General features: G+C 47.6%; 2 protein-coding genes across 4 annotated transcripts in view; both read left to right on the forward strand.

Annotated features, from left to right (window-relative positions):
- The window catches only part of LOC144152516 (uncharacterized), a 143,771-nt gene that overhangs the window by 105,255 nt on the left and 14,968 nt on the right, over positions 1-23,548 (forward strand). For 2 of the 3 annotated variants that reach the window (XM_077683808.1, XM_077683809.1), the window contains exons 12-13: positions 15,558-15,672; positions 22,130-22,202. In XM_077683808.1, the coding sequence (XP_077539934.1) occupies positions 15,558-15,672; positions 22,130-22,202 (188 nt within the window). Of the gene's footprint in view, positions 1-15,557; positions 15,705-22,129; positions 22,203-23,548 lie in introns of all 3 variants that reach the window. The other variant, XR_013319182.1, reaches the window with a different exon arrangement.
- On the forward strand, positions 506-2,003 carry LOC144152517 (uncharacterized). Its single transcript, XM_077683810.1, has one exon. It carries the CDS (start codon positions 530-532, stop codon positions 1,373-1,375), a length of 846 nt encoding a protein of 281 aa, XP_077539936.1. The 5' UTR covers positions 506-529; the 3' UTR covers positions 1,376-2,003.

Here is a 23,548-nt window from a genome sequence, read left to right on the forward strand (position 1 = left end):
TGCCTATGGCGCCGTCGTGAAAGTGTTAAGGGCTCGATATGGCCATGTAGCAGAAGTGAAAGCAGCGAGAAAGGGAACATAGAAACCAAGGGCCGGTGCTTGTTTAAACGCTGCGGTCACAAAGAAGTTACGGTGGTGACTGCCTTGTGCGATTCCTTCAGGTGTCCTTACTCCGGCACCACGCATCTGAAGCCAGAGCCACTCTTGGCTGTGGCGAGCAGTGTGCAGCAACCGAAGGCTCTGCAGCTTGCCCCATCTGTGTTTCCATTGTTTGGGCGACAGGGAATGTTTCCTCGTTGTTGTAGAGGACGCCACCTGTTGACTCGAGTAACTGGGAAGTGGCGCCCCCACTCTGTATGAAGGCATTAGTGGGGATTAAACGGGGGCTTTTTGCTGTTCGTGAACTGCGCGTTGTTGAGTCATTCTTCGCGGGCTTCACACCCACATTCGGCCCGGCTAGCGGCGTCCGCGCCACCCGGGCACGACCCTACATGGTGTCAGAAGTGGGATCCTGCGACAACCGTGCAACATGCAGGATAACCCAGCCGCCGCCTCCGCCGTGACCACCAGCTTCACGTTGCGAACCCCGCCGCAGTTCACTTTCGACAACCCAGCCCGATGGACCGCGTGGCTTCAACAATTCGAGGATTACTCCTTCGCCTCAGGGCTGTCCTCCGCCCCCGAAGAAACCCAGGTGCGCACGCTCCTCTACTGTATGGGTCCCCAAGGCCGCGAGGTGCTTTCGTCTCTCATGTCAGACGCCGAGGCCTATCGCTCGTACTCCGGCGTGACAACGAGTCTTTCGGGCTATTTTGTACACCCCGTCAACGAGGTATACGAATCGAGCAGGTTCCACAAGCGCACGCAAGAGGTAGGCGAGTCAGTCGACGCGTTTTTCATGGCGCTCCGAAATCTTGTGAAGAAATGCAACTACGCCTCTCGGGAAATTGACGACCGGCTGGTTCGGGACAGATTTATCGTAGGGTTGCTTGACTCTCGCTTGACCGACCAGCTCTGCCGCAATCCAAAGCTTACACTGGACGAGGCGCTCATCCAAGCTCGTCAGTACGAAGACGCTGAAAATGAGAAAAGGCGGCGTCAGGGGACAGACTTCGCACCAGACGCACTGAACGTCGACGCCGTTGCGAATAAGCAGTACCGAATGGCCGCCACCCCAGCGCGCGAAACTGCACGAAGCAACGTCTGTCGGCCTCCTGAGTACCGCGCTGGCCCGAAGTCGGCATGCAATTTCTGCGGCCACGCCCCTCATCCGCGATCTCAGTGCCCAGCACGGTGGGCCACGTGCAACCACTGTCGCAAGAACGGACACTTCGCGGCGGTTTGCCGCTCGAATAGTACTAGGCGCTTAAGCTAAATCCAGCTCAGCGCCGTGGATGCAGCGCAAACAGAACGCCGGCACGTTGTTGTTCATGTCAACAGACGCCCCCTTCAATTCAAGGTGGATACTGGGGCGGACGTTTCGGTCGTACCTCCGAGCTTCGCGGTGTGCCCAGTAGACCTAGACAAACCCAGTAATGAACAGTTGATGGGGCCGGGCCGCTGCCGCCTAAAGTTGCTCGGGACGTTTCCTGCTACCCTGTCGTGGCGAGGCCGGACGGTATGCAAAAAATTGTACGTCGTAGCAGACATTGACTCTCCTGTGCTGGGGTACTCGGCGGTAGTGGACCTGGGAGTCGTCCAGTTTGTTAACACCGTGGAAGACGCGGAAGCTCCGAACAGGCCCCCAACGTCCGACAAGGCCGCAGCTTCGCTGTTCTCAGCAACGTTACTAGAATAAACTCAGTTTGAAAGCTCCGCCGAAGAGGCGGGCCGCGTGGCGGGCGCGAGAACTAGTGGCGCTGTAGTCGAGTCTTGCGCTACTCTCGGCGCGTCGTCTGCTACTGCGGCGGGCCACCGCCCCGACGTACCACAGCGGCTTTCTAGTACTGCTATTGCTAAACTTAAACATATATCATCTTCCCGGTCGACAAGCTTAAACATCTTCATCCTTCCAGTCGACGTTGCCGTATCCCATTTGTACACTGTTTGAGTAGATATGCATACGATCGTCTGTATGCGCATTGCCTTGCATGCGTCGCTCATTGGCTGGCTAAGAATCGACGGTGGGCCTATATTTGAGCTGTGTAGATTGCGTTTAACTTCCATATACGGGAGTTTCTTAGCGAGTGAGCATTTTCAGCGTAGTTTCGATAAGTACTGAGCTGTCTTATATCGACGAAAAATGACCCAACACGTTTGTAAAAGCATTGCCTTTATGCCTGTGCAGCAACACGACAATTTTTGTGAATCTCGTCAGTGCGAGGTTCCGTTAACCAGCTTTCGATGTAGAGTTCCTATTCTCAACTTTTATATGCGCCGGGCTCGTCTCACCTCCTCCGGCCTCAGCGCTTTTTGTGGTGCATACGAGACATTAGATCACCGAAGATGAAAGTTCGCCTACAGTTCTGACGCTCAGTTCATCTCTCGCAGATGCACTCGACTTTTGCGAAATCACGTTAAAGCTTTAATTCACAATTTAAAGGTGCGGATTCTATGCCTAAGTTCATAAGGATCTTTGACCGCCTTTTTGATGTTTTGGGATTAATACGGAGTCTGATCTCAGCATCTTCTCTGGCCGTTGACAACTTCGGTTTGTTTCTTTCCATCCCATAGCTTTCGTCGTGTATCATCATGTCGTTGCTTTCTTTCGAGGAAACTAAATCTTTGCTTGCTTGTTCTACTTGTTCTTTGCTGCACGTCAATGCGCGTAGCTTGCCGAAAAACTACGACAACATTACTGCATTCATTGACTCACTCTGCCATTCCTTCTCATTTTTATGTGTTACTGAAACATGGCTAGGGTCTTGTGATGGCAACCTGTATGGATTTCGATCGTTTAATTCTGAATATTATCACCGCGATTCAGGTCGCTACGGCGGCTCGGCTATATTTATATCATCCCACATTAAGTACAAACGCAGGTCTGACCTATCTTTAAATGTTTTGAACTGTGAATCCGTATGGATTGAGGCTGACTTCCCCTCTTCCGGTAATCTGAACAAAGTAATCATTGCATGCATTTACCGTTCCCCATCTTCATCTATTCCGCATTTTCTAGAGAATCTAGCTGCTGTACTCAACATTATCTCTGCTGAAAATAAACAAGTTGTTCTGGTTGGTGACATCAACATTAACCTAATGGATACAGATAATATCAGCACCATAGCATATAGTGATTGTTTTCTTGGCTTTGGGCTCGAATCCTTAAAGGGACACTGAAGTGATATGTAAACATTGCGGGATTACTAGCGCAAATTGTAGTCCGGAGTACCCAGGCCATGTTTCGACCACTCTAGGCGCGTTTACGCGGTTTTATTTAGTAGAAAAACTAATTCGAAAATGCTGCCCTCCTCTCTTTACGCTCGCCCATTTTCTGTGGCGTTTTCGTGTGACGTCAGGAGGGGATGGGCTGGCAATTGGCTGCGCCACGGCTGCGCTACTGCACGGCTCCCCGGCCGACAGAGTCAGTCGGCCCAGCGTTTCGTCCGCCGGCCGCCGGCGGGTCGTCGCAATCAAGGAGGTTAAAAAAAAATTGCTTGGTCGCAATTCGTTCCCTTAGTTGAAACGAAGCCAGGACACGTTTGTGAATGGAAGAATGTGCCTTTCTTTACTTGGTTTGTTTGTACACTGTATCTAGCTCCAAGTCAAGGTCGCTTCACACAAGCGCTGCACAAGCGCACATGCGACGCTTCGCTGACTGGTACGCCAGTAGGAAAATATAAGGCCTCTTGAAGGCGGGAGAAGAGTCAGCGATGTCAATATAGGTACTAAGGAAATAAAATTAACTGATATTTTTACCGTACAGCGTAAAACTAGGGCGCGGGAAGCACTTTTTTGCGCTGGGCGAACAAGCACAGCGGTCAGCAGCACGACTACGCATCTGCGAACGCTTTTCCGTCTACGAAATGCAATTGCTAGACGTGAGCTACTGTGGAAAATCGGGCGACGCTTACTGCACGATCGCAGTACAACAAATAGTCACCTAAGCTGCTTGAAATGCCAAAACTAAATAAAAGTGTAAACTGGTTGTACAATATATATCCTATATTAGCAAGGCCTTCGCGTCCCGCTCCGTGGCTCAGCGGTCTGGGGCGCTAGATATGTCACCGGAAATGTTTTGCGAGTCACGAGTTCGAATCCCCGCTGGTACGTGCTTTTTTTTTTTGTAAGTTAACTTTTTTGTTTTCCGCCGATGTTTTCTATATTGAGTTCACCTTTTTTTGGGCCGCAACGTTCATGGCTACACGAACTAGTTCACAAAACGCGCGCAGGCTGGCACTGGCGCGCTAGCGAGTTCTCGTTGGCGTGCTGTTGCCATAAGCACCGACTGCTTGCAGGCAGTGGGCACAGGCCAGAATGAACAGACCCTTGGCCTGGTGCGAACAGGCTTTTTACGATACAGGCATGAGGGAGGCAAGCTCCAAATATGGGGGAAAAGCGCATGACATTTGGGCGTCTGCGGGTACGCGGAGGGCGTTCATGCACTGCGTAGGTCTCGGCTAGTGAATGCTACGACTACAAGCCGTCCTGGGAGGCTTATCTTGTGCATTTTACAGCCGACAACATGGCAGAAGCGCAATACGATGATTACTGAGATATTGAGAATGCCCATCCAACAAAGCCATTGGTTATGTTTTACATAACCGAAACCGAAACCGAAACTTGTGTGATTGCTAACCTTGGGCATCGTCCAATCACGGCGCCCCTCCTCCCAACGTCACAGCCTTAGTTGGTGCGGCCGCCGCAAACCGCGCATGGTAGTTTTTCTTCTTTCGCGCTTTGTAAAATAATTACCGATTTGTCAACCGGATAAACGATGAAAAGTGTGCTAATTTGAGCCAGTCTACGCAGTGCAAGCAAAAACGGGAGCTTGACAAATTCACTTCAGTGTCCCTTTAATCTCATCCCCTACCCGATTTTCACCTACTGGAACTAACACTCTCATTGACCACGTATTAAGCAATGTATCACCAACGCCAAGTGCAGGAGTCATTGATGTGCCTATCACTGATCATCTTCCTATATTTGTAACTTTAGCCGTAAATCAACCTCGCCATAACACGTGTCATTTCACTTCAACCTTCAATCAGGAAAACTTTATCAAGGCAATTCAGGGAACTGACTGGACTTCCATTGGCAGCTTTGAAAATCCTGAAGAAGCAGTAAATAATTTCTCTTCCCTATTTCTCAAAGCTGTGTATGCAAATACTGCAACTGTTAAATGCAAGAAAATATTTAGGTTTCACCGTAACCCCTGGTTAACTCTAGGCTTGCTAACTAGTATGCGGAAAAAAGAAAATCTCTACAGGAAAACTAAAAAACAGCCTTTTAATATGAATCTGAGACTTAGGTATAAAAAATACAATAATATGTTGAATAAACTTTTGAAACAATCGAAACGACTATATTATGAAAAAGAACTCTCTAAGTCAAAAAATGACCCATAGAAAAAATGGAAACTTTTCAATGCCTTTTTAAACAGACCCCAGGTTAGTAATATAATTGATAAAATAAGGTATAAAGACCAATTCTGTACTGAGTCATCTGACATAGCTGAAGCTTTTAGTGATTACTTCCATGAAATATACAATGATAGGCCCAATGTATCTTCGTACCCCCTTACTCGCTGTTCCCAATCATTCTTTCTTTTTCCTGTAACCTCCGATGAAGTCAATTCTACAATCCTAAGTCTAAGAAACTGTAGCGCTGGACTTGACAATATATCGGCGTTTCATTTAAAGCTTGCTGCTCCAGTTATTTCAGAACTATTAAGTAATATAATTAATGTCATTTTTAAACGTGGTACATTTCCGAGCTCACTAAAAAAAGCTAAACTGATCCCGGTACACAAAAAAGGTGATACGCCAGATGTCCGTAACTATCGCCCTATTTCTATTTTGCCCTCCATTGGTAAACTTATTGAAAAATTATTTTTGAAACGTATTAACAATTACCTCAACAAATTTAAATTGCTAAAGCCTTGTCAATTCGGTTTCCGTGCTGGTAGTTCTACGAATTCAGCTTTGGTATCATTAACCGATTTCTTGAAAACTTCCATCGACAACGGTAATTTAGTAGGGTCTGCCTTTCTGGATTTTACGAAAGCCTTTGATACTATTAGTCATAATATTTTATTTAGCAAATTAGAATCCTTGGGTATCACTGGTCCTTCCTTAACCTTCATCAAAGATTACCTACTTAATCGCGAACAATCAGTGTGCATAGGGGGCGTTAATTCCAACCTTAAAATATTTAATCAAGGGGTACCACAGGGTTCTATTCTTGGGCCCTTACTGTTTTGTATCTATATTAATGATTTGCCTGACTGCCTTGATGATTCCAAAGTTATTCTTTACGCTGATGATACAACTATTTCCATTTCGCATAAATCATTACCTACTCTGATCAATATGTTGAACAAGCAACTGGCTAATGTTGTTGAATGGTGTCGTTTAAACAACCTTATTTTAAATCCACTCAAAACTCAGTTCATGGTTTTTAAAACTTCTCAAAAAGTGCTACCTTTTAAACCACAAGTGTCCATTGACCATCATTTCATCCCTGCATCTGACTGTGTGTGTTTTCTGGGCATAAAATTAGACCCTTATTTGAAGTTCACTAATCACATTCTTTACGTTAAACAAAAAACAGCATTTGGTATACGAACACTCATCAAATCTCGTCCATTTTTTTCACTTGAAGCCTTATTGTCTTTATACTTTGCCTTTATACATAGTCACATCACCTATGACATTACGTCTTGGGGAAATACATATAACACCCATCTTTCGTCCGTACAGCACATTCAGAATCAGGCCATACGCATTATTACCAACAGTTCATTTTATTCTAATGCTACTGCACTCCTTCAGGCTAACTGCATTCTTACTGTGTCTGGCTTGTTTAACTTTCACTTAACCATAATGTTATTTAAACAGCTTAACAAACAGCTTGCGTTGGATTTAATCGATCCTAGATTACTCACTAACAGCAATAGCACTAGGTTCGCCCACAATCACAACTTTATTTTACCTAAATGTAACACCAACTATGGCAAAACGACATCGTCCTTCACGGTGATTAAATTATGGAATAGCTTGCCCTATACTCTAAAATCATCATCTTCTCTGCATGCATTCAAACATGAACTTAAAAACTTCATCTTGTATAACTAGGTTGACAACAATAATTACTTCTGATGTTAAAGTGTGCCCGTAATTAGAAAATGTTTGTAAATTTAGGTTTTCTCTCTTATGACATACTTATGTCTGTTTGTGTAACTGATTACTATGCGCTTTGTCGCATTGAGGATGCTTATATGTTTGTTGTTCTTTTCTAGTACTTTCACTATTCACTTTCGTTATGTAATTTTGCTTGCTGTATAATTAATCTTTTCAATGTTATTATTAACCGAGGGTCCCGCTGCAGTCGCCCGACTTTGGGACCCTCGTCTGCATACTACTGACTGTGAACTTTGTTATTTTGAACGAATAATAAACTGAAACTGATCGTACAAGGCACCTCTGCGAAAGGCGAATGAGGATTCAATGAGGACTTTTTTAAAGGCTGAATTGTACATAACAGAGCTCCAGGATGCGCAAGGAAAATCAGCAATTGAGTGCCTCAAGGAAACCGTATTTTATAGACTCCCCATACGTATGAACAGTGTCATGGCAACTTTTGACAGGCTTGAAAGTTCGAAACCTGCCAGGCATGCTTACCGGCAACACAAAAAAATTAATGCAAATAATTTTAGCATAAGTCTTTGGTGGGGAACTGTGTCGAATGCCTTTGCGTAATCTAGAAAGATAGCGTCAGTTTGTAAGTTGTTGTCAAGGTTAGCATGTGGAAACAGGGAAGCTGCAGAATTTGCTCACGCACAAGATGTCTCAATACTACCTGAAAGCATTTTTTGGTTACGTAAAAGGAAAGGGGTGTCAAAAAACAACAACCCTACTACCTTCCAAAGGAGCTGCATAAGGCAGTTGTTTAAGCAATTTCATATTAGTCGTAAGCGATTATATATGATCGAATAGAGAGAGAGAGAGAGAAAAAATCTTTATTTGTCCTGCAAACGCGACGCGGCCTCACGTCGTGTCAGCTGGCCACTCGGCTTCCGTCACTTACTCATGCCTTACCCCCAGGTGGGGGTGACACTTTCGGGCGTTGAAGCTCGAGGGCGTCCGACACTTGCTGGACGGCCAATATATGATCGAATACGCATTCAGCCGTTCGCGGGCGTAATGCGTATTCGCTTGAAACATTCCAAAAGTCAGGTACTCGGTGGAAGCAACAAACGGGTATATGATTTTTATTCACCCGGAATTAATTCGAAAGGCCGTAGAAGGTGAGACCAGCCCGGCGAACATAAAAATTCAGCACAGGAACTCTACACCAGAAGCTGGTTAACGGGACCTCCCACTGATGAGGTTCACATAAACTCGTACTGCCATGCGGGCCGGAACGACCATCCTCACGTGTTTTGCCTGAAGCCAGGCAAAACACGTGTTGTTTTGCCTGGCGAGCGTCGGCGTCAATAGCGGGCGCATCTTTCACTCCAGAAGGTTTTCATTAAGCTCGGCGGTGCAAGTGCGCGTGCTTTGCAGCGACCAACATTACTAGTAACGTTGGCAGCCAGTGTGTATGCTTTGCTCGTCGGTCATTTTTGGAACTGTTTTCGGCCATGCGAAGGAGCTTGCACGAACACACGTACATCATGTACAAAGTGTAGGAGGAGCAAGAGATTCATCCACGGTTCGGCATGCCGACTTGCTTTGCGCCGGGGTGCAAGAGCGGCTACCGCAACGGCTACTTCACTTCACGCCGCTTCTTCGGGCCACCAAAGGACCCTACGGAATTCGAAAGGTGGGAGCAAGCTTTACATCACAAAGATAAAAAGCTAACTGCGAAATGCAAAGTCTGTGACATTCATTTTGAAGATGACGACATTGTAAAGCACTACCTTCATGTTGTTGCCGGACAAGAAATTTTGATAGCTCAGTAGTTATCGGAACTACGCTGAAAATGGTCACTCGCTAAGAAACTCCAGTATATGGAAGTTACACGCAATCTACACAGCTCAAATATAGGCCCACCGTCGAATCAGCCAACCAATGAGCAACGCACGCAAGTCAATGCTGTATATACAGACGACCGTATGCATATCTACGTAAACAGTGCACAAATGTGATGCGGGGTGTCAACTGGAAGGATGACTAATTTTGAAATTTGTCGACTGCAAGGATGATAAATGTTTAAGTTTGGCCATAGCACTACTAGAAAGCCGCCGCGAGCAACCCCGCGGCGGCCCACCACGGCACGCCGCCGCCGCTGCAGTAGCAGACGACGCCCCGAGAGTAGCGCAAGACTTGACTGCAGCGCCGCTAGTTCTCGCAACCGCCGTTTGGCCCACCCTCCTCCGCTGGCGGAGATGCGGAGCTCCGAAACTGAGTTTATTCTAGTAACGTTGGTTCTCAGGCCTTGGCGAGATGCCTGAAGAATACCACATTCGCATCAAGCCTGGAGCGGTTCCCTTTTCTCTCAGCGTTCCTAGGCGCATCCCTATTCCCCTCGAAGGCATAGTCAAGAAGGACTTGGACGCGATGGAAAGGGACGGGGTCATCCGGCGAGTCACTGTGCCAACCCTGTGGTGTGCTGGTATTGTGCTGGTACCCAAAGCGGATGGAGAGTACAGAATTTGTGTCGACCTCACGAAGTTGAACCAAGTAGTTCTCCGGGAGAGACACCTTATGCCCACGGTGGACCAGGTACTTGGGCGTCTTGGCAATGCCGCAGTCTTCTCGAAACTTGATGCCAAATCGGGGTTTCATCAAGTAAGGCTATCTGAAAGCTGTCAGGAACTGACTACCTTCATAACCCCGTTTGGTCGCTACTGCTACCGCCGCCTGCCCTTCGGCATCACCTCCGCTCCCGAAGTGTTTCAGCGCCAAATGTCTCGGATTCTAGAGGGTCTGGAAGGATGTGTGAACATGGTAGATGACATTCTAGTATTCGGCAGGGACCGTTCCGAGCACGACAGCAGACTCCAAGCAGTCCTTCGCAAGTTAGAACAAGCGGGCATCACGTTGAATGCCTCGAAATGCTCCTTCGGGGTATCTGAATGGTGCTGGTGCTAAGGCCCAGCAAGGAGGAATTCATTTCAATTTTGCTGCGTTGCGGTGCACAGCTTCTCCTGCTAGGTCGAGTGTACCTACTGTAAGGGGGAGGAATGAGCTCGAGCGTAGCAGCGTTTTCACTTTGTTGAGGTTCCGCTCCTTGGCAAGCTGCCAAGTGACACAAGGGGAGTGTGCACAACAGTGGAGTGGGGCTTTGCTTGGCACGCATTATGCAAGCGAGAAGCCATGGGATGGTGGGGAAGATCGTGTGTGCAAGATCGGGGCCCACATTGCAGTCGGTAGGTTTGTTGTCGGTGGCGAAGGAACCCTTTGATTGAAGGTGTTGGCGGTGAAGCAGAAGAGGTGAGAGGATGGCAAAGAAAAACTGTATTCACGGTTGCTTACAAGAGTTGGTTAAAGAAACGGCTGATTAAGCATGGCCGTCTTAGCGATGGACCCTCCGAGTTATGCCCTAGGTACCATACCGACTCTGGGTTACGCCCTAGATGGCAAGGTTTACGTGAACTACCGTATTTACACGATTATAGGTCGACCCTTTTTTTCAAATTTGACAATCCAATGTTGGGGGGTCGACTTAGAATCGAAATCGAACCGTCTACCGCTAGTTGGGGGTGCTACGAGGTGGGGACAGCTTTGCACCCTCGTTCCCATGGTTATGGTCTAAAGTGTGAACCACATGGGGCGTTTTCTGCTCGCGAAAATGCGCCGCACTGACGCTGCCGCGAATACCACCCGCATGCTGCGCGCTACGCGATCGGCGGTGGCAACATGGCGGCGTCACCAGCCGCGAAGAGGTGTGCGTAGCTCCAGTGACCGCTTTTAAAAAACCGCTCTTTAAGATATCACTGAAGGCACAAACGAAGACGTTTGTGCAGGAAAGGAGCTGATAATGTGGTCGAAAACGACACTATAAAGCATAATCCGCGCCGCTAGGGAAAGCGCCAATCAAATATCCACCACTGTGGTAAGCCTAAACATCTCCAGCGGCTGTCCCGAGTGCTTTCAAACTGCCGCCATGAAGAGCGCGCCTCCCCATTGGGGCAAGACGTCAGGCTCCACCCACTGCCGCGCTCGTCACGCGTCATACCGAGGTGATGCCGAGGTAGAACGTAAAAGTTAAAACGCTTAAAAGCAGTAGAAGCAGAAGTCGCCCGTGCAACGCCGACACGCACGAATCATGTGTAAAAACGCGTCAAGAAGCGTTTTATTCGTCTCTAATAAACAAAATGAATATTAGCGAATCCCTTGATTCAATGCGCGGCGCTAACATAGCCCAAACCATATCATATTGTCCAGTACACTTCCGAACGCTCAAAAGTAAATCGCGCGTGGCCGCTTCCATCAGCAGCCATGTTGTTTGTTTTGGTATCGCGCTGCAGTGGCCGCTCCTGGTTGCTTCGATGGTTGTCATCTCACAGCGAGTGCGTTCTTCCCGCTCAACCCACAGCGCATGGTTATTCCGGGTGCTATACAAAAGTTTTTCTTTTTTAACATCTACCGCGCATACTGCGAGCGCACGGCTCTTGTGGGAGCATCAATCATTGATGGAAGGGCCACCATGTGGGTTGACGGAAGTGCTTCTCTTTGTGATACGATTTTCTAGGCGGCACTCACATTTTTTTTTTTTTTAAGATGCAATTTTTATGGGGTCGACCTACATTTGAGTCGACTTACAATCGTGTAAATACAGTAATCACGGAGGCTCACTGGTCTCAAGCCAAAGCTAAGTCTGCTGTTCACTATCTTGTGCGGGAATATCATTCGTCTCGTCTCGCCCATTGTATGCCGCACAGCCGATTTGATTGGTCAGGCCGACCTCTCGAGTCCACCAATGGTGGAGCCGAATGTGCCCCACTATTTCCCGCCCTTCGTCTCCCCTCCCAGACGGGGCAGACACACGAAAATGCGGGACCGTCGGAGAAGCAAGTTTCTCGCGGCAAGAGCAGCCATCGGGCGCCGCGGTGCTCACAAAAGTCGCCTCCCAGGCTTGCACATTCCAAGCGAAGCCCCGAGGCACGTAGCTGCCAAGCGGCGTCTCATTGCCCCTATTGCGCACGGCCTTTCCAAGCGCCGTAAGGGGAGAGCCGGGCTTTCCAACGCTCCCTTAGGCCGGCGTCCACAAAGGGAAGCGGGGGTGGCGCTCACAAAAGCCGCCGTCCGGGCCCAGTCACTGTAAGAGCAACACGTTGGGCCCCCGAGGCACGCTCCAAGGCGCCCCGAACGGGAGCCTTCTGAGCGAGAAGCGGGGCCGGCATGGCACAAGGCGTCAGAAGCCTCTGCTGGGGGGCCCGGGTGTCGCTTCAGCGTATGGAACCCCAAAACATCCGCAGCCCCATTGTCCCCAGTTCACGTTTCTCGTCTGCATCGCTGTTTGCATTGCACTGTAAGGCGAGTACTACTATTTTGTGCGCTAGTGGCCACTAGCCTTGTGTGAATATTCGAATTTTCGAATAGGACTTTCGAATAGGACTTTCGAATATTACGCTATTCAATATTTGCTTTGGCAGCAGTTTTAATATTCGTGCTTTCCGAAGTACTCACAAACTCACGATCGTGGGTTCGTTTACTGTCCAATAATCAGTAAAGCACAGTTTTTAAGATAAAAAAACTCGCTTGTTTGGCAAAACTCTATAAATATTGACGGAAGCTTTAAAATATATTATAATCATTTTATCTACTTTGTGTACCAACAGGAAAATAAAAAAAACAAGCAATGGTATGCCGGTACAACAGCAGCAGCATTCCACTATATTGCACGCCAACATAGGGCAGTGCCATCTTGGCGCATTTGCTGCCAGCACTCTTTTCTCTCCACCGCCACATCCACACAGTTAGGAAACGAGGTTCTGATAAATGTAAGTTTACTTTTATCTAAAATATGTTTTTTCTCATTAATTTATCCCTTTCTGCGAAATATTGTCGTTATTTACTAATACTTCACAAGAAAACGATGCCGACATTGCCGAGGCACATTGTCAAAATTGAAAATGGTGGAAGCCGCGTTGGTCCGGAGGGCAGATGACAGTGTGAAAAGCGCGCTTTTGGAAGTTTAGAGAACTAAACTTCCCTCAGAAAACGAAGCGCAGTGTCAGTAATGCAGAAAGCTGCTGAAGGCTCCAACCAGGACAACAACCACACCCTTGCAAACCACCTGGAAAAGCATCCGAGCTTGTATGTGACCTACGAAGAAGAGCGCGTTGCACGGGAAAGACAGGAGAAGGTCGCTGCAGCCGTCAGTTGCATCACATTTCAGGCCGGCATTGAAATTGACTGCGCCGAGTGCAAGGCAGCTGACTGAGATGATCGCGGGCGGCTTGCACTCGCGCAGCGTGCTCGAGGAGAGTGGCCTGGTGGAGAGGCTGAAGGGCGCTATTCCCGAGTGCAGCGGCCACACTCTTAAGGTCACCGCAAAAAAGGCTCCGGTGTTGAAGGCGTTCCACTCAGTCATTGAAGCTGGAGTCGCGCTGGTCAGAGCTGTATAAGCGTGACGTGCCACGTAATGGACAGGACGTTCGTGCTGCACCCGTATACCCGGACATGGGGGTCAAATGTCTGGGGACTGTACCGCCGATAGCATTCACCAGTTTTTGCAGAATGTTATTAGGGACTGGGAGCTTCCAGAGGACATGCCAACATACATTGTCACTGACAATAATGGCAGGAACTTTGTCACGGCCGTGGAGCATTCCCAGTGGCCCAGGGTTCAGTGTTTCGCCCACACTCTGCAACTCTGCATCACTGGCGCCACAGAAAGAGCACAATGTTTCTTCCAGCTGTGTGCAAAGGCACGTGCTATACCGTATTTACTCGCGTAATTTGCGCACTTTTTTTCGTGAATTTAGGGCCTTCAAAAAGGGGGTGCGCAAATTACGCGGGTATAATGCAAAAAGTCCAAAATAACGTGTAAACGGTCCTAACGTGGACTATACAAATAAGAGAAAATTGAGTAAGATAGCAAAAGCGAACGATACTCGTTTATTTAAACGCATACACAGTCAAAAGTACACAGAAAGTAGTTGAAAGTGCACAGTCAAAAGTACCTACAAAAGTCCAGTCTGGTTCTGGTCTAGTCGGAATCGCTCGTCGAGAAATCCGACTCCGAGTCGTCGTAACGGCCGCCATCACTGCCCTCCCAAAGCGCATCGTCCTCAGTTCCGTTGAGTGCATTCGACAGCCCCGTCTTTCTCAACAATTGCACGCATCTAATAATGCTTTTGCATGCCACCTTTGGGCCAAGTATTTTTAACAACTACCGTATTTACTCACGCAATGAACCCACTCACGTAATGAATCCTCCCCCCACGTTTCTTCGTCAGAGTTTGAATAGAAAATGCACCGGAAATATGTTTACCTCAGCATGGTTGCTGGTGCCACGGACGATCGCACCAATTTGATGTCGCGCCACAGTACGCGCAGGAACGCTAAAAACGCATTCCAACAAAAATATCTACAGTAGCTGGGGATGGGAGCGCCAATGCTGTGGCTCACAATTTAAAAATTGTGCGCTTGCAGAGCGCCACCTGCTGAACACAAAACGAACCTTGCACCATGAAAACGTTGCGGCGTGTGAACAAAGCACGAAACGTACTTCACACTCCTCTGCTCTTGCTGTTCCACGACTTTGCCATTTCGCTCCGTGGTTTTGTAGTTCAGCTGTGTTCCGACTTCTTTTTGTGTGTGTGTGCTCCTGAAGCGTGCCATACGATGGGCCAGTACATGAGCTACACAGCCGGCTTTAAACTGGAGGTGGTGGAGCACACGCATGTGGTTGGTGCACATGAAAACCGCGCGGCTGGGCAGCACTTCAGTGTTGACCCGGTGCGTGTACGCTACGGGCGAAAACGAGAGGTTTTTGGGCGGTGAACACGGATCGCAGTGTGTTTGGTGGGCCGATAGAAGAGGGAAGTTTCCCGGTGTGGGGAAAGAAGTTTTTGAGTGCCTTTGTGGCACAGAAGATGATGCACTGTGGGCCGACAACAAATGTGGAGCTGCAGGCGACTGCAGTGACGAGGACAGCTCCATGGCAAGTAGGGGGCCACTGGCATGTTGGGAATAAAATAGAAATTTGATTACATAATTAACTACATGTTTTTACGAAAATGGTGAGGCTCTGACAGCGCTTCCCTAAGCAACTTTATTGTATGAAATTTCAACTTTTAAAAAATATCTCGCAATTTTTTTCCCGCATAATGAACCCTCCCCCCCAAATTCATGCTGAATTTTCTGGAAAAAAGTGGGTTCATTATGCGAGTAAATACGGTTTTCTATATTTGAGTGGAAAATATTCGGCCGTAATCACTATTCGCTTGGAACTGGAAATCCACTATTGGTTAGTGACCCTGCTCTCCTCCCCCTTTGCAGGGTCCCCATGAGCCTGGTGGCCGTCCACGACTGCGACAACGCGGTGCCCAAGCAGCAGCTGCTGCGGGCCATCTGTGGCACCGTCGTGGCCCTCTGTGTGGTCCCCGCCCACGAGGTCTGTCTCTCTCGGGGAGAACCCGCTTCCAGGCATGTGTCAGTGGCCATTTACCAAACTAGTCGCTATACAGGTCGACATGTTTTGCCCAAAAATCTGTCACCGCTCGCCCTGTACATTGGCCATTGGCGTAATGTTGGCTATCATTCCGCAACCCATGGGGCCCATCCAAATCGCAAAGGCACCATCGCCACTGATATCAGACACGCCGCCATCAATTCTAATGTTTAAGCACCCCTTTCTTTCTATGATCGTGATGCCCAAAGGGAGGGGGGTGCTTTGATTCGGAAAACCTGCATTACCCCCCGCTACTTCTTTTCACAAAGAGGTGGGTGCAAGGAACAAGGTTTCATTTGGCAAGCATTCCAAAAACAAAAAAAAGCACAGACGCTGAACCCACCGCTCACTACCCTCACTTGGGCCTCCACGCAGAATCCCTGAACAGGAGGTCATCTTCTGTTCCGCTGAAGTGGTTGGTACTCTAGAAATGACTTGACCGCAACGTCAACTCAGGCCTGCTTCCGCGCACCGGAAATCCACCTTGCGGTGGTTCCTTCGAAAAGGGGCTGCAGGGATTAGCATGCAAACTTTTTTTCCAGTATTTTTTCCCAAAAGCAGGGCAGGGTGCTTAGAATCGCAAAAATATGGGTATATATTTTTTGTTGCTTCTCTCGCATGCTATTTTCTTTTTGATCAAGATAAGTTAAGCCACTTGGCACCAGCGTGTAAAACAAACGTCCCACTACATGCCCAAGCCAAGGGCCACATGTCCGACCGAAAAGAGTGCGCCCTACTGGCGTGGTCTGCTGGGGCAGTGCTTGGAGGGGCGCGTTTCGGGGGCGCCTAGACCTGCAGGTGGCGAGCTTTGTCCGCCAGCATCGGGCAGCATCTCCACGAACGGCCACCTGGTGCAGTCCACGCGGGGCCTCCCATGCTTGGCGCTCAACCAGTGAACCCAAGAGGGGAGACTAGCCACAAGGACAGCCGCTGGACTTGCAACGAAATTTTATTCAAAGAGCTCCCATAAGTACTTTTTCACCTTAGACGGCGCAAGCACCCTTTCAAAACCCTTTTTCTCCAAAAAGCTCCTTAGGCCTCGTGGAAATCTTGAACCAAGGACGTGGCAATTGCGATGCGGTGTTTTCAGGGGCCATAGAAGACTTATTTTACTCCATACCCCACAATGAACTTCTTGTGGCTGTGCGAGAACTGTTAGAAAATTGTGGAACCGTTGCCTTTCAGAACAGTTCTGGTGTAACCGTGGGAATGTTTTTCAAATTTTAAACGGTGCACCTTTCGTCAACAGTTGTCAGTTTTGGCATCGAATTGTTCGTGCAAAAAAGAGGCTTATGTATTGGTTCCTGTCTCGCCCTGTTCTTGTGTGGCATTTTTTTAGCTAGATTTGACCGCATGCTGCTAGTTGCACTTTATGATGAACATGTTATACGTAGATGACTTTTTGATTATTGTAAAACTTAATTCTAACAAATTGCTTTGTCCAGTTGCAGATAACATAATGACCGCTTTTAAACCGTGTTCTAAAGACCTTAACTTCACACGTGAATTACCTCTAGACTATACCATGCGGTTTCCTGATTTACGGCTGACTTTAAGCAATGAAGACCGGCAATGTTTTATGTACGAACCACGTTCTAAAAAGGGCATCCTTTCTTTCAACTCTGTACGTTGCAGACTCGTGAACTCTTTCCTTACAGCGCCATTGGCCACTGAACGCCGGTGTCCTATGATTTCAAATGTCCCGCGAAAGCTAAAAACGGCGCCTGGCGGACAACTAAGGCCATCTGGCGTATTTATTGACAGCTCATTTTTCGATTTTATTATGTTTTGTTGATATTTCGCATGCAGAGACTGCGCCAAGAGTGAAATTTGAACCCGCGATAGTGGCGAGTTGTGTGAAAACGGCGTCCGCTGTATTTGGGCTGTATTTATAAACAAAACGGGTTTCCTATCTGATGACTTCTGCTTTGCAGATTGATGTCTAGGGTCTGGACAACATACGGTGGGGATATCTTGCCAAATGCGCCGCGTCATATTGGGTTATCACCTTCATGATGGCCTGACACTTGTGTCACATTACCGCTACGGGGTGATGCACGACTCTTCTCAAGAGCGGTGGATTTTTTTTTTTTTTTTTTTACCACTAAAGTGAAAAGGATTTTGTGTCAGAAGACAAAAAAGTGTGCTTGGATGCGTGACCGACTTACACTCGAGTAACTTCGAGGAGTGGCACAGCCGTCAGTTCCGCTAGGTTGACGGGCCCACAAAAATAGAAAACTTGGTGTACAGTGTTGGTATATATATTGAATGATAGCCAAGAAATGTAGGAACAATTTGTATATCTTAGAATTCCTAAAATAATTTTTAGGCTCATTTGACTATTTGACTAATTATTGATTATTTGACTAATAAACTGTAAGTAATTGTACCTTTCACAAAACTGCTGTTATGTGTTTGTAAGAGCAATCTATAAGCTACAATTCCATGCATAGCAATGCTAAATGTGTCCACTAGCTCAAGAGAAAGAAATAGCTTTGTGGAAGCACTCAAAATCGGCTGTTTTTCCACCATAACGAAAGAGTTAAGCGCAGCATTACGGGCATGTGTTTTCATAATGCTCCAAGTAAAGAACTGTATTCAACAGCAGAGCTTCGGCGAACAAAAGCAGTGCCTGAAAGCTGCGAGGTTTCCCGCCCAGCTTTTGGAAGCAGTGGCGGAACCCTGCATAGAAACCCTCAGAGCCCGGAGAACGCCGCATTCACGTGCGAATGTGGGCAAGAGCAGCACAGTAACACCTTACTACCATGCACTCTGACACGGGCCAAGAGAGGGCAGCACGTGGCCCCCAGAAGGCTTTCAGGCTTGTGTGCTCGTGTTGACACGCAATAATTCGGCTTATTCGGTCCCCTTGTCCTGCAAAAGGGTTCACATCGGCCAGACGGGATGGCGTGCTAACGGCACTGTAGGAACCTCATTAATGGCACTGGAATTCACTTGGTGCAGCACGTGTGGGAGTGCACGTGCACTCTGGGTGTGGAAAATGTGTCCATTGTGGGGCGGGCTGCATCAGAGAGCGAACGGGAAGTGGTCAGGAGAGGAGAACAAGATAAGGGCATCCTTTTTGAAGGAGGAGAGAAACGCATCAGTGAGCCTTCAGAGGCAGTAACTGATGAAGAGGTAGCGTTCCTGAATGCAGCGTGTGCTGTGGTGATCTTAAGTTTCGAAAAGGTGAGGGGTCACCCATGAGTGCCTGTGCCACTTAAGGTGAAAAAGTGTTTATGGGAGCTCTTTGAATGAAATTTTGTTGTAAGTGCAGTGACTGTCCTTGTAGCTAGTCTCCTCTTTTGTGTAGGGTGTTCTTCCACTGCTTTTGCTGAACATCATGTACGAACAGCCCCAGACTTGCACTTTAAAAAAGCCAGGAAGACAAAATACAAGTTAGTTTATTGAAAAGATTGCCACGTTCGAATCATACTGGCACCATTTTTAATAGCTTATTTAACTCAAATAAGCTTTATAATTAGGAAAAAAAAAGAAATGGTCATGTGACCTACTAGCTCATTTCCCGCAACAGAACCTATGATGTCATACCAGCCTGCTCTGCGATTGGCGGAGGCCGGCAAAAGCACACGCAAATTACGCAGAACTTATAAGCTTGCCGAACGAGCTATTTGCGCCTAAATGTAATGCATATCCATTTTACAGCAGTAAGAATGGTGCAGTAACAAAAGTTACGAAAATACACAAAAGCATAGAAGTACCGATGCGCGCTGCTGTTGGTACTGGGCGCACTATGCTTGTTTTAGCTGCACAGCAGTCCAACGCTTTGGAGTTGTCTTGTAGAACGCTGGCCGATTGGCACAAGCGGCGTTCCCTTACGTGACCCTGTTTGTCAAGCATACCCCATGTTTCACGGAGCGATTACTTTCTATTGTAACAAAAACAAGGTCAAAAACAAAGCAGCGGCGGAGTGCTGAGTATGCTAGCGCCACCTGGGAGGGTTGACAGCAAGCAAGGCTGCAGAGCCGACTGGCGCAGTGGAAGGTTGTTTGTATACGACTTCATTGTAGATGCCACCAAAACACACGATTTAGTGGGACGACTTCATTGTAGATGCCACCAAAACACACGATTTGGTGGGAGAATTAAAAATTTTAACCTAAATTGATTAATTTCTCGGTGAATCATTTGCGGTGAATCATTTGCTCGGTGAATGATTTGCTGCTGCGCAAGTGCTGGGGACAGTATAAAACATGAAGTCTTTCGAATAAAACAAACTTGTATTTTGTCTTCATGGCTCCTTGAACTCTTTCGTTGCCGCGCCTATTCAAATCGATCACGGGTGATCGATGCTTTATATTGCCGATTTCGGCTCGTTGTAGTCATTTCTCGTATACCTAATGTACCCCAGTGCTTAGTCTGGGCACTGTGCTTTTGGAATCGGTTTAAATTTTCCCGCTTTGGTGACATTGAGATTTTTTACTTTGTTTTTTTCCAGCGTACGTGCACGTTTTCGCGAAAGTGGGTGTGGCTACTGCACCATCAATATTTTTTCATCAAAGCGCTCCTAACAAGTAAAGTACCAAATTATGTTGTCAGCTTTGTAATCCGACAGCATTGAGAGGTGATAACTACCTGAAAATGACACCAGCTATTCACTAGTGATCTTTGGTTTGGAGAAAGGGTAGCTTTGTTCTGCCACAGCTTACTTCTGAAGGTCCCTCACGGGTCTAACAAGTGGATCGGGCATTTTCAGCCAGTTCCCAGCAGTTTCGTTTTCGTTTCTGCATTGGGAAATTCATATTTGGAGCCTCTGTCACCTTGAAAAATGCACGCCGCTCGGGATAACACCTTCAGCTGAAAGTTGAAAGATAGTACACCAAGTTCAGACGAGGAGAGCGCTTCCAATCGGCCTTGAACACCGCCTGCTGTTCACCGGCCAGTTCCATTTCCGTACGAGGGTATTTCCGGATGTCTAGTTTTGCTGCTCAGTAGAGCTGCCTATTTTCACAAGGTCTCCAACAAGGTTGATATTGTTTCTTTTCGAAAATGTTAGGTGGCGCTGCAATCAGGAGGCTCATAGTGCTGGGCTCTCTTCGTACCACGACAGCTCCTTGGTAGAAGCTTGCTAGGCATGATTCTAGCACATCGCACCTTATTCCTGCAAGCAAGGCTACCATAGTGAGTCAGTAAACTGCAAATGAAAGTTCTGACAGATAAGTGATGATCAGAACGTCAACAAGCCTCCGCCACTGTGTTTCGTTTTCAACTTCAAGTGCATTTTTTCGCACCGCTTGCTCGCCTAGAATCTTGTGCTGACTGTAATCATTGACAAGGTGTTTTCACATCATATGGGGACTAATTGGTGGCTTTAATAATGTAAAACTACCAGATTTATTCTAGAAAAGCATCCAAAATTGCGAAATTTGAAACAGAGGTTGGGCTTCACCACAAGGCATGGGCACCACGCGTGCTAGCATTTTCTTTGATATCTGGCAGATTGTACCGAGCGCATCAATTTTTTTTTTCTAGGATGGGTTTCTGAAATGTTTACCTGCAAAATGTATATTCTAAATTTTTTCTGGTACTGGTGGTCTGCTATATACCTCATTCTTGTATTACAGCGCACTACAAACAGGACACAGGGAAGGATGCAGACACAGCGCTGTGTCCTGTTTCCCTGTGTCCTTCCCTGTGTCCTGTTTGTAGTGCGCTGTAATACAAGAATGTCGAAATACCAACTCGCCCATCAGTCCACACTCGTCAACCTATATACTTCATTTTGTCTATTTTCTTGATGGCTGGACAAAAATTTTGAATTTTATAATTTTTTTTGCAATCATATTTATGAAAAAAATTATCTGTCGTTCGAAAGCACATTGAATCATCTGCATGTTATGTCACTCCAATATGTGCCTAACAGAAAACAGAAAAGGGGTCTAAGGTAGCAGATAGAATGTAATCTTAGACCAGAGCCAGTGCATTGCAGGGGAGACTGAGCACAGCGTGCGACTCCGCCCGCCTCTGAAGGGCTGTGGGGGCCCAGCTTGTCAGCAGGGAGCACAGCGGTGGGCGGGTGTTCATTTTGCGGAGGGTGCATTGGTTTGGGTGGCCATGCGTGCGCAGCTGGGTCTGGGCCCATTGCCCCTGGGCAGGCTGGTGGCAGCAGTGCGTTGGCAGGTGGTTGGCCGGCACACAGCGTTTGGAGCTGCCCCTGGAGGCGCAGCCGAGGCAGGCCTGGCTGCACCTCTGGGGCCCACGTGGCTGCTGGCTCAGGCCGCCCCGGGGCAGCTGCACCTCGGGGGCTGGGGAGGAAAAGAAGCCACGGGACGACGAGCAGTGCAGCTGGCAGTGAGCACTCGTCCCGTCGCTTCTTCCCCCCGCAGTTATTTCGAATGGGCAACAACCAAGGGGGCCCCTGTTGTGTCTCTGCCGGCAGATGCTGGAGACCGAGAAGCCCGGCTACCCCAAGTTCATCAACCACAGCGGCCCCTACGAGTGCCTCGGATACGGTGAGACCCTGTTCAAACCCCACAACCGTGCATTGGTGGCTGCCCTCGTGCTCTGGCTAGCCTTCACTGGAGCTCGGACATGCAGAAAGGCGCGTGTGGAGCACTGCTGCATTGCTCGTAGCCCAGGGGTTCTAGAAATTCCCTCTTCCAATCCTTGTTTGTACACATCGAAAAGGCGCCATGGGGAAAAGACTTGAGGGATGGCTCTAACCTTAACACCTTCCTGCCCACGCCTGTTCAGGTCGATTGTACACTTTCAAGTTTTGACGTTTTCCCATTCAAATTTGGCACTGTGAGAGCTGGCTTCATCTACTGGGTGGTGAATACACTTGCATTCTCTTTTTTGTTGTTGTTTTCTTTCTTTCTTTCTCTTTCCTGCATGCCGCGATTTCTTAAAGCCCCAGTGGTGGCATGTGATGGGCACTCGGATGATACCAAGACGGTGTTGATGTTGGCATCACATGCAACAGTGCCGTGAAAACGCCACATTTTTAGTGATTTGAATGATTCTACACGCCACTTTTTAGATGACATTAGCAGCACTGACTGCAAGGGCAACTTTTTGGGAAATGAGCTCCAAAAAAAGCAGTGCACCAAACCGGCGGAGAACCTGGCGCCCCTGTTCAATGCAAGCCCAGAAAATGCAAAAGTATTGAAACCGTGAATTTGGCAGCGAACAAAAAAGAGCGGAGCAGGAAACCAATGTTCTCTGCAAAGCATGTGTGGCCAACGTTTGTTTCGAAGAACTGCTTTGCGAAGTGGCACAAAACCCACTAGTGCTTACTTTTTTTTTTTGTAAGTAAATAAATTATACAGTTAGGCATTTGATATTTGCAGGAGTTTTGCACTGATAGTCTGCAGTCTGCATACAAAATGTATATCTCTTAAATTTTTTTGTTTTTTCTCTGTGGAGCAACACCGACGTTTTCGCTTTTTTTCTTTGTCCCAAAACTTTTCTGTGCAGGTTTTTTTTTTTTCTCTTTCATTGAAATGAACATTTCTGTTTGAAACAATCACCACTGCAAAGTAAATTTACTCTTGCACAATTCTGTACTACCGTAAAATACCGATCAAGCGCCCCCACCCGTGCAAGTGCCCCCCTCTCATTACCTGAGTATTTTGAGTTTTCACGCATTACCGAACAAGCGCCCCCCCTACCTCAACCACCGTTGATGGCCCAAACCAGTGAAACTGAAACTGCCCAGGAACACTTTTGACTGTGCTCTTGGCTGAACCAGAATCCAATCTAAGAACTCAGGGTAGCCGTTAATTCCGCACACGCTCGCAATTTTGTTATTGTCATCTGACATAGCCGAATGTGCGTGTGACTTTGTGACAGCATTGGT

The sequence above is a fragment of the Haemaphysalis longicornis genome, unplaced genomic scaffold (assembly GCF_048455015.1).
Source record: "Haemaphysalis longicornis isolate Haplotype H1 unplaced genomic scaffold, Haemaphysalis longicornis Haplotype H1 scaffold_9, whole genome shotgun sequence".
NCBI lineage: Eukaryota > Metazoa > Arthropoda > Arachnida > Ixodida > Ixodidae > Haemaphysalis > Haemaphysalis longicornis.

What these genes read in the sequence shown, in the direction of transcription:
- LOC144152517 (XM_077683810.1), top strand. Translation starts at nt 530, where the DNA reads ATGCAGGATAACCCAGCCGCCGCCTCCGCCGTGACCACCAGCTTCACG.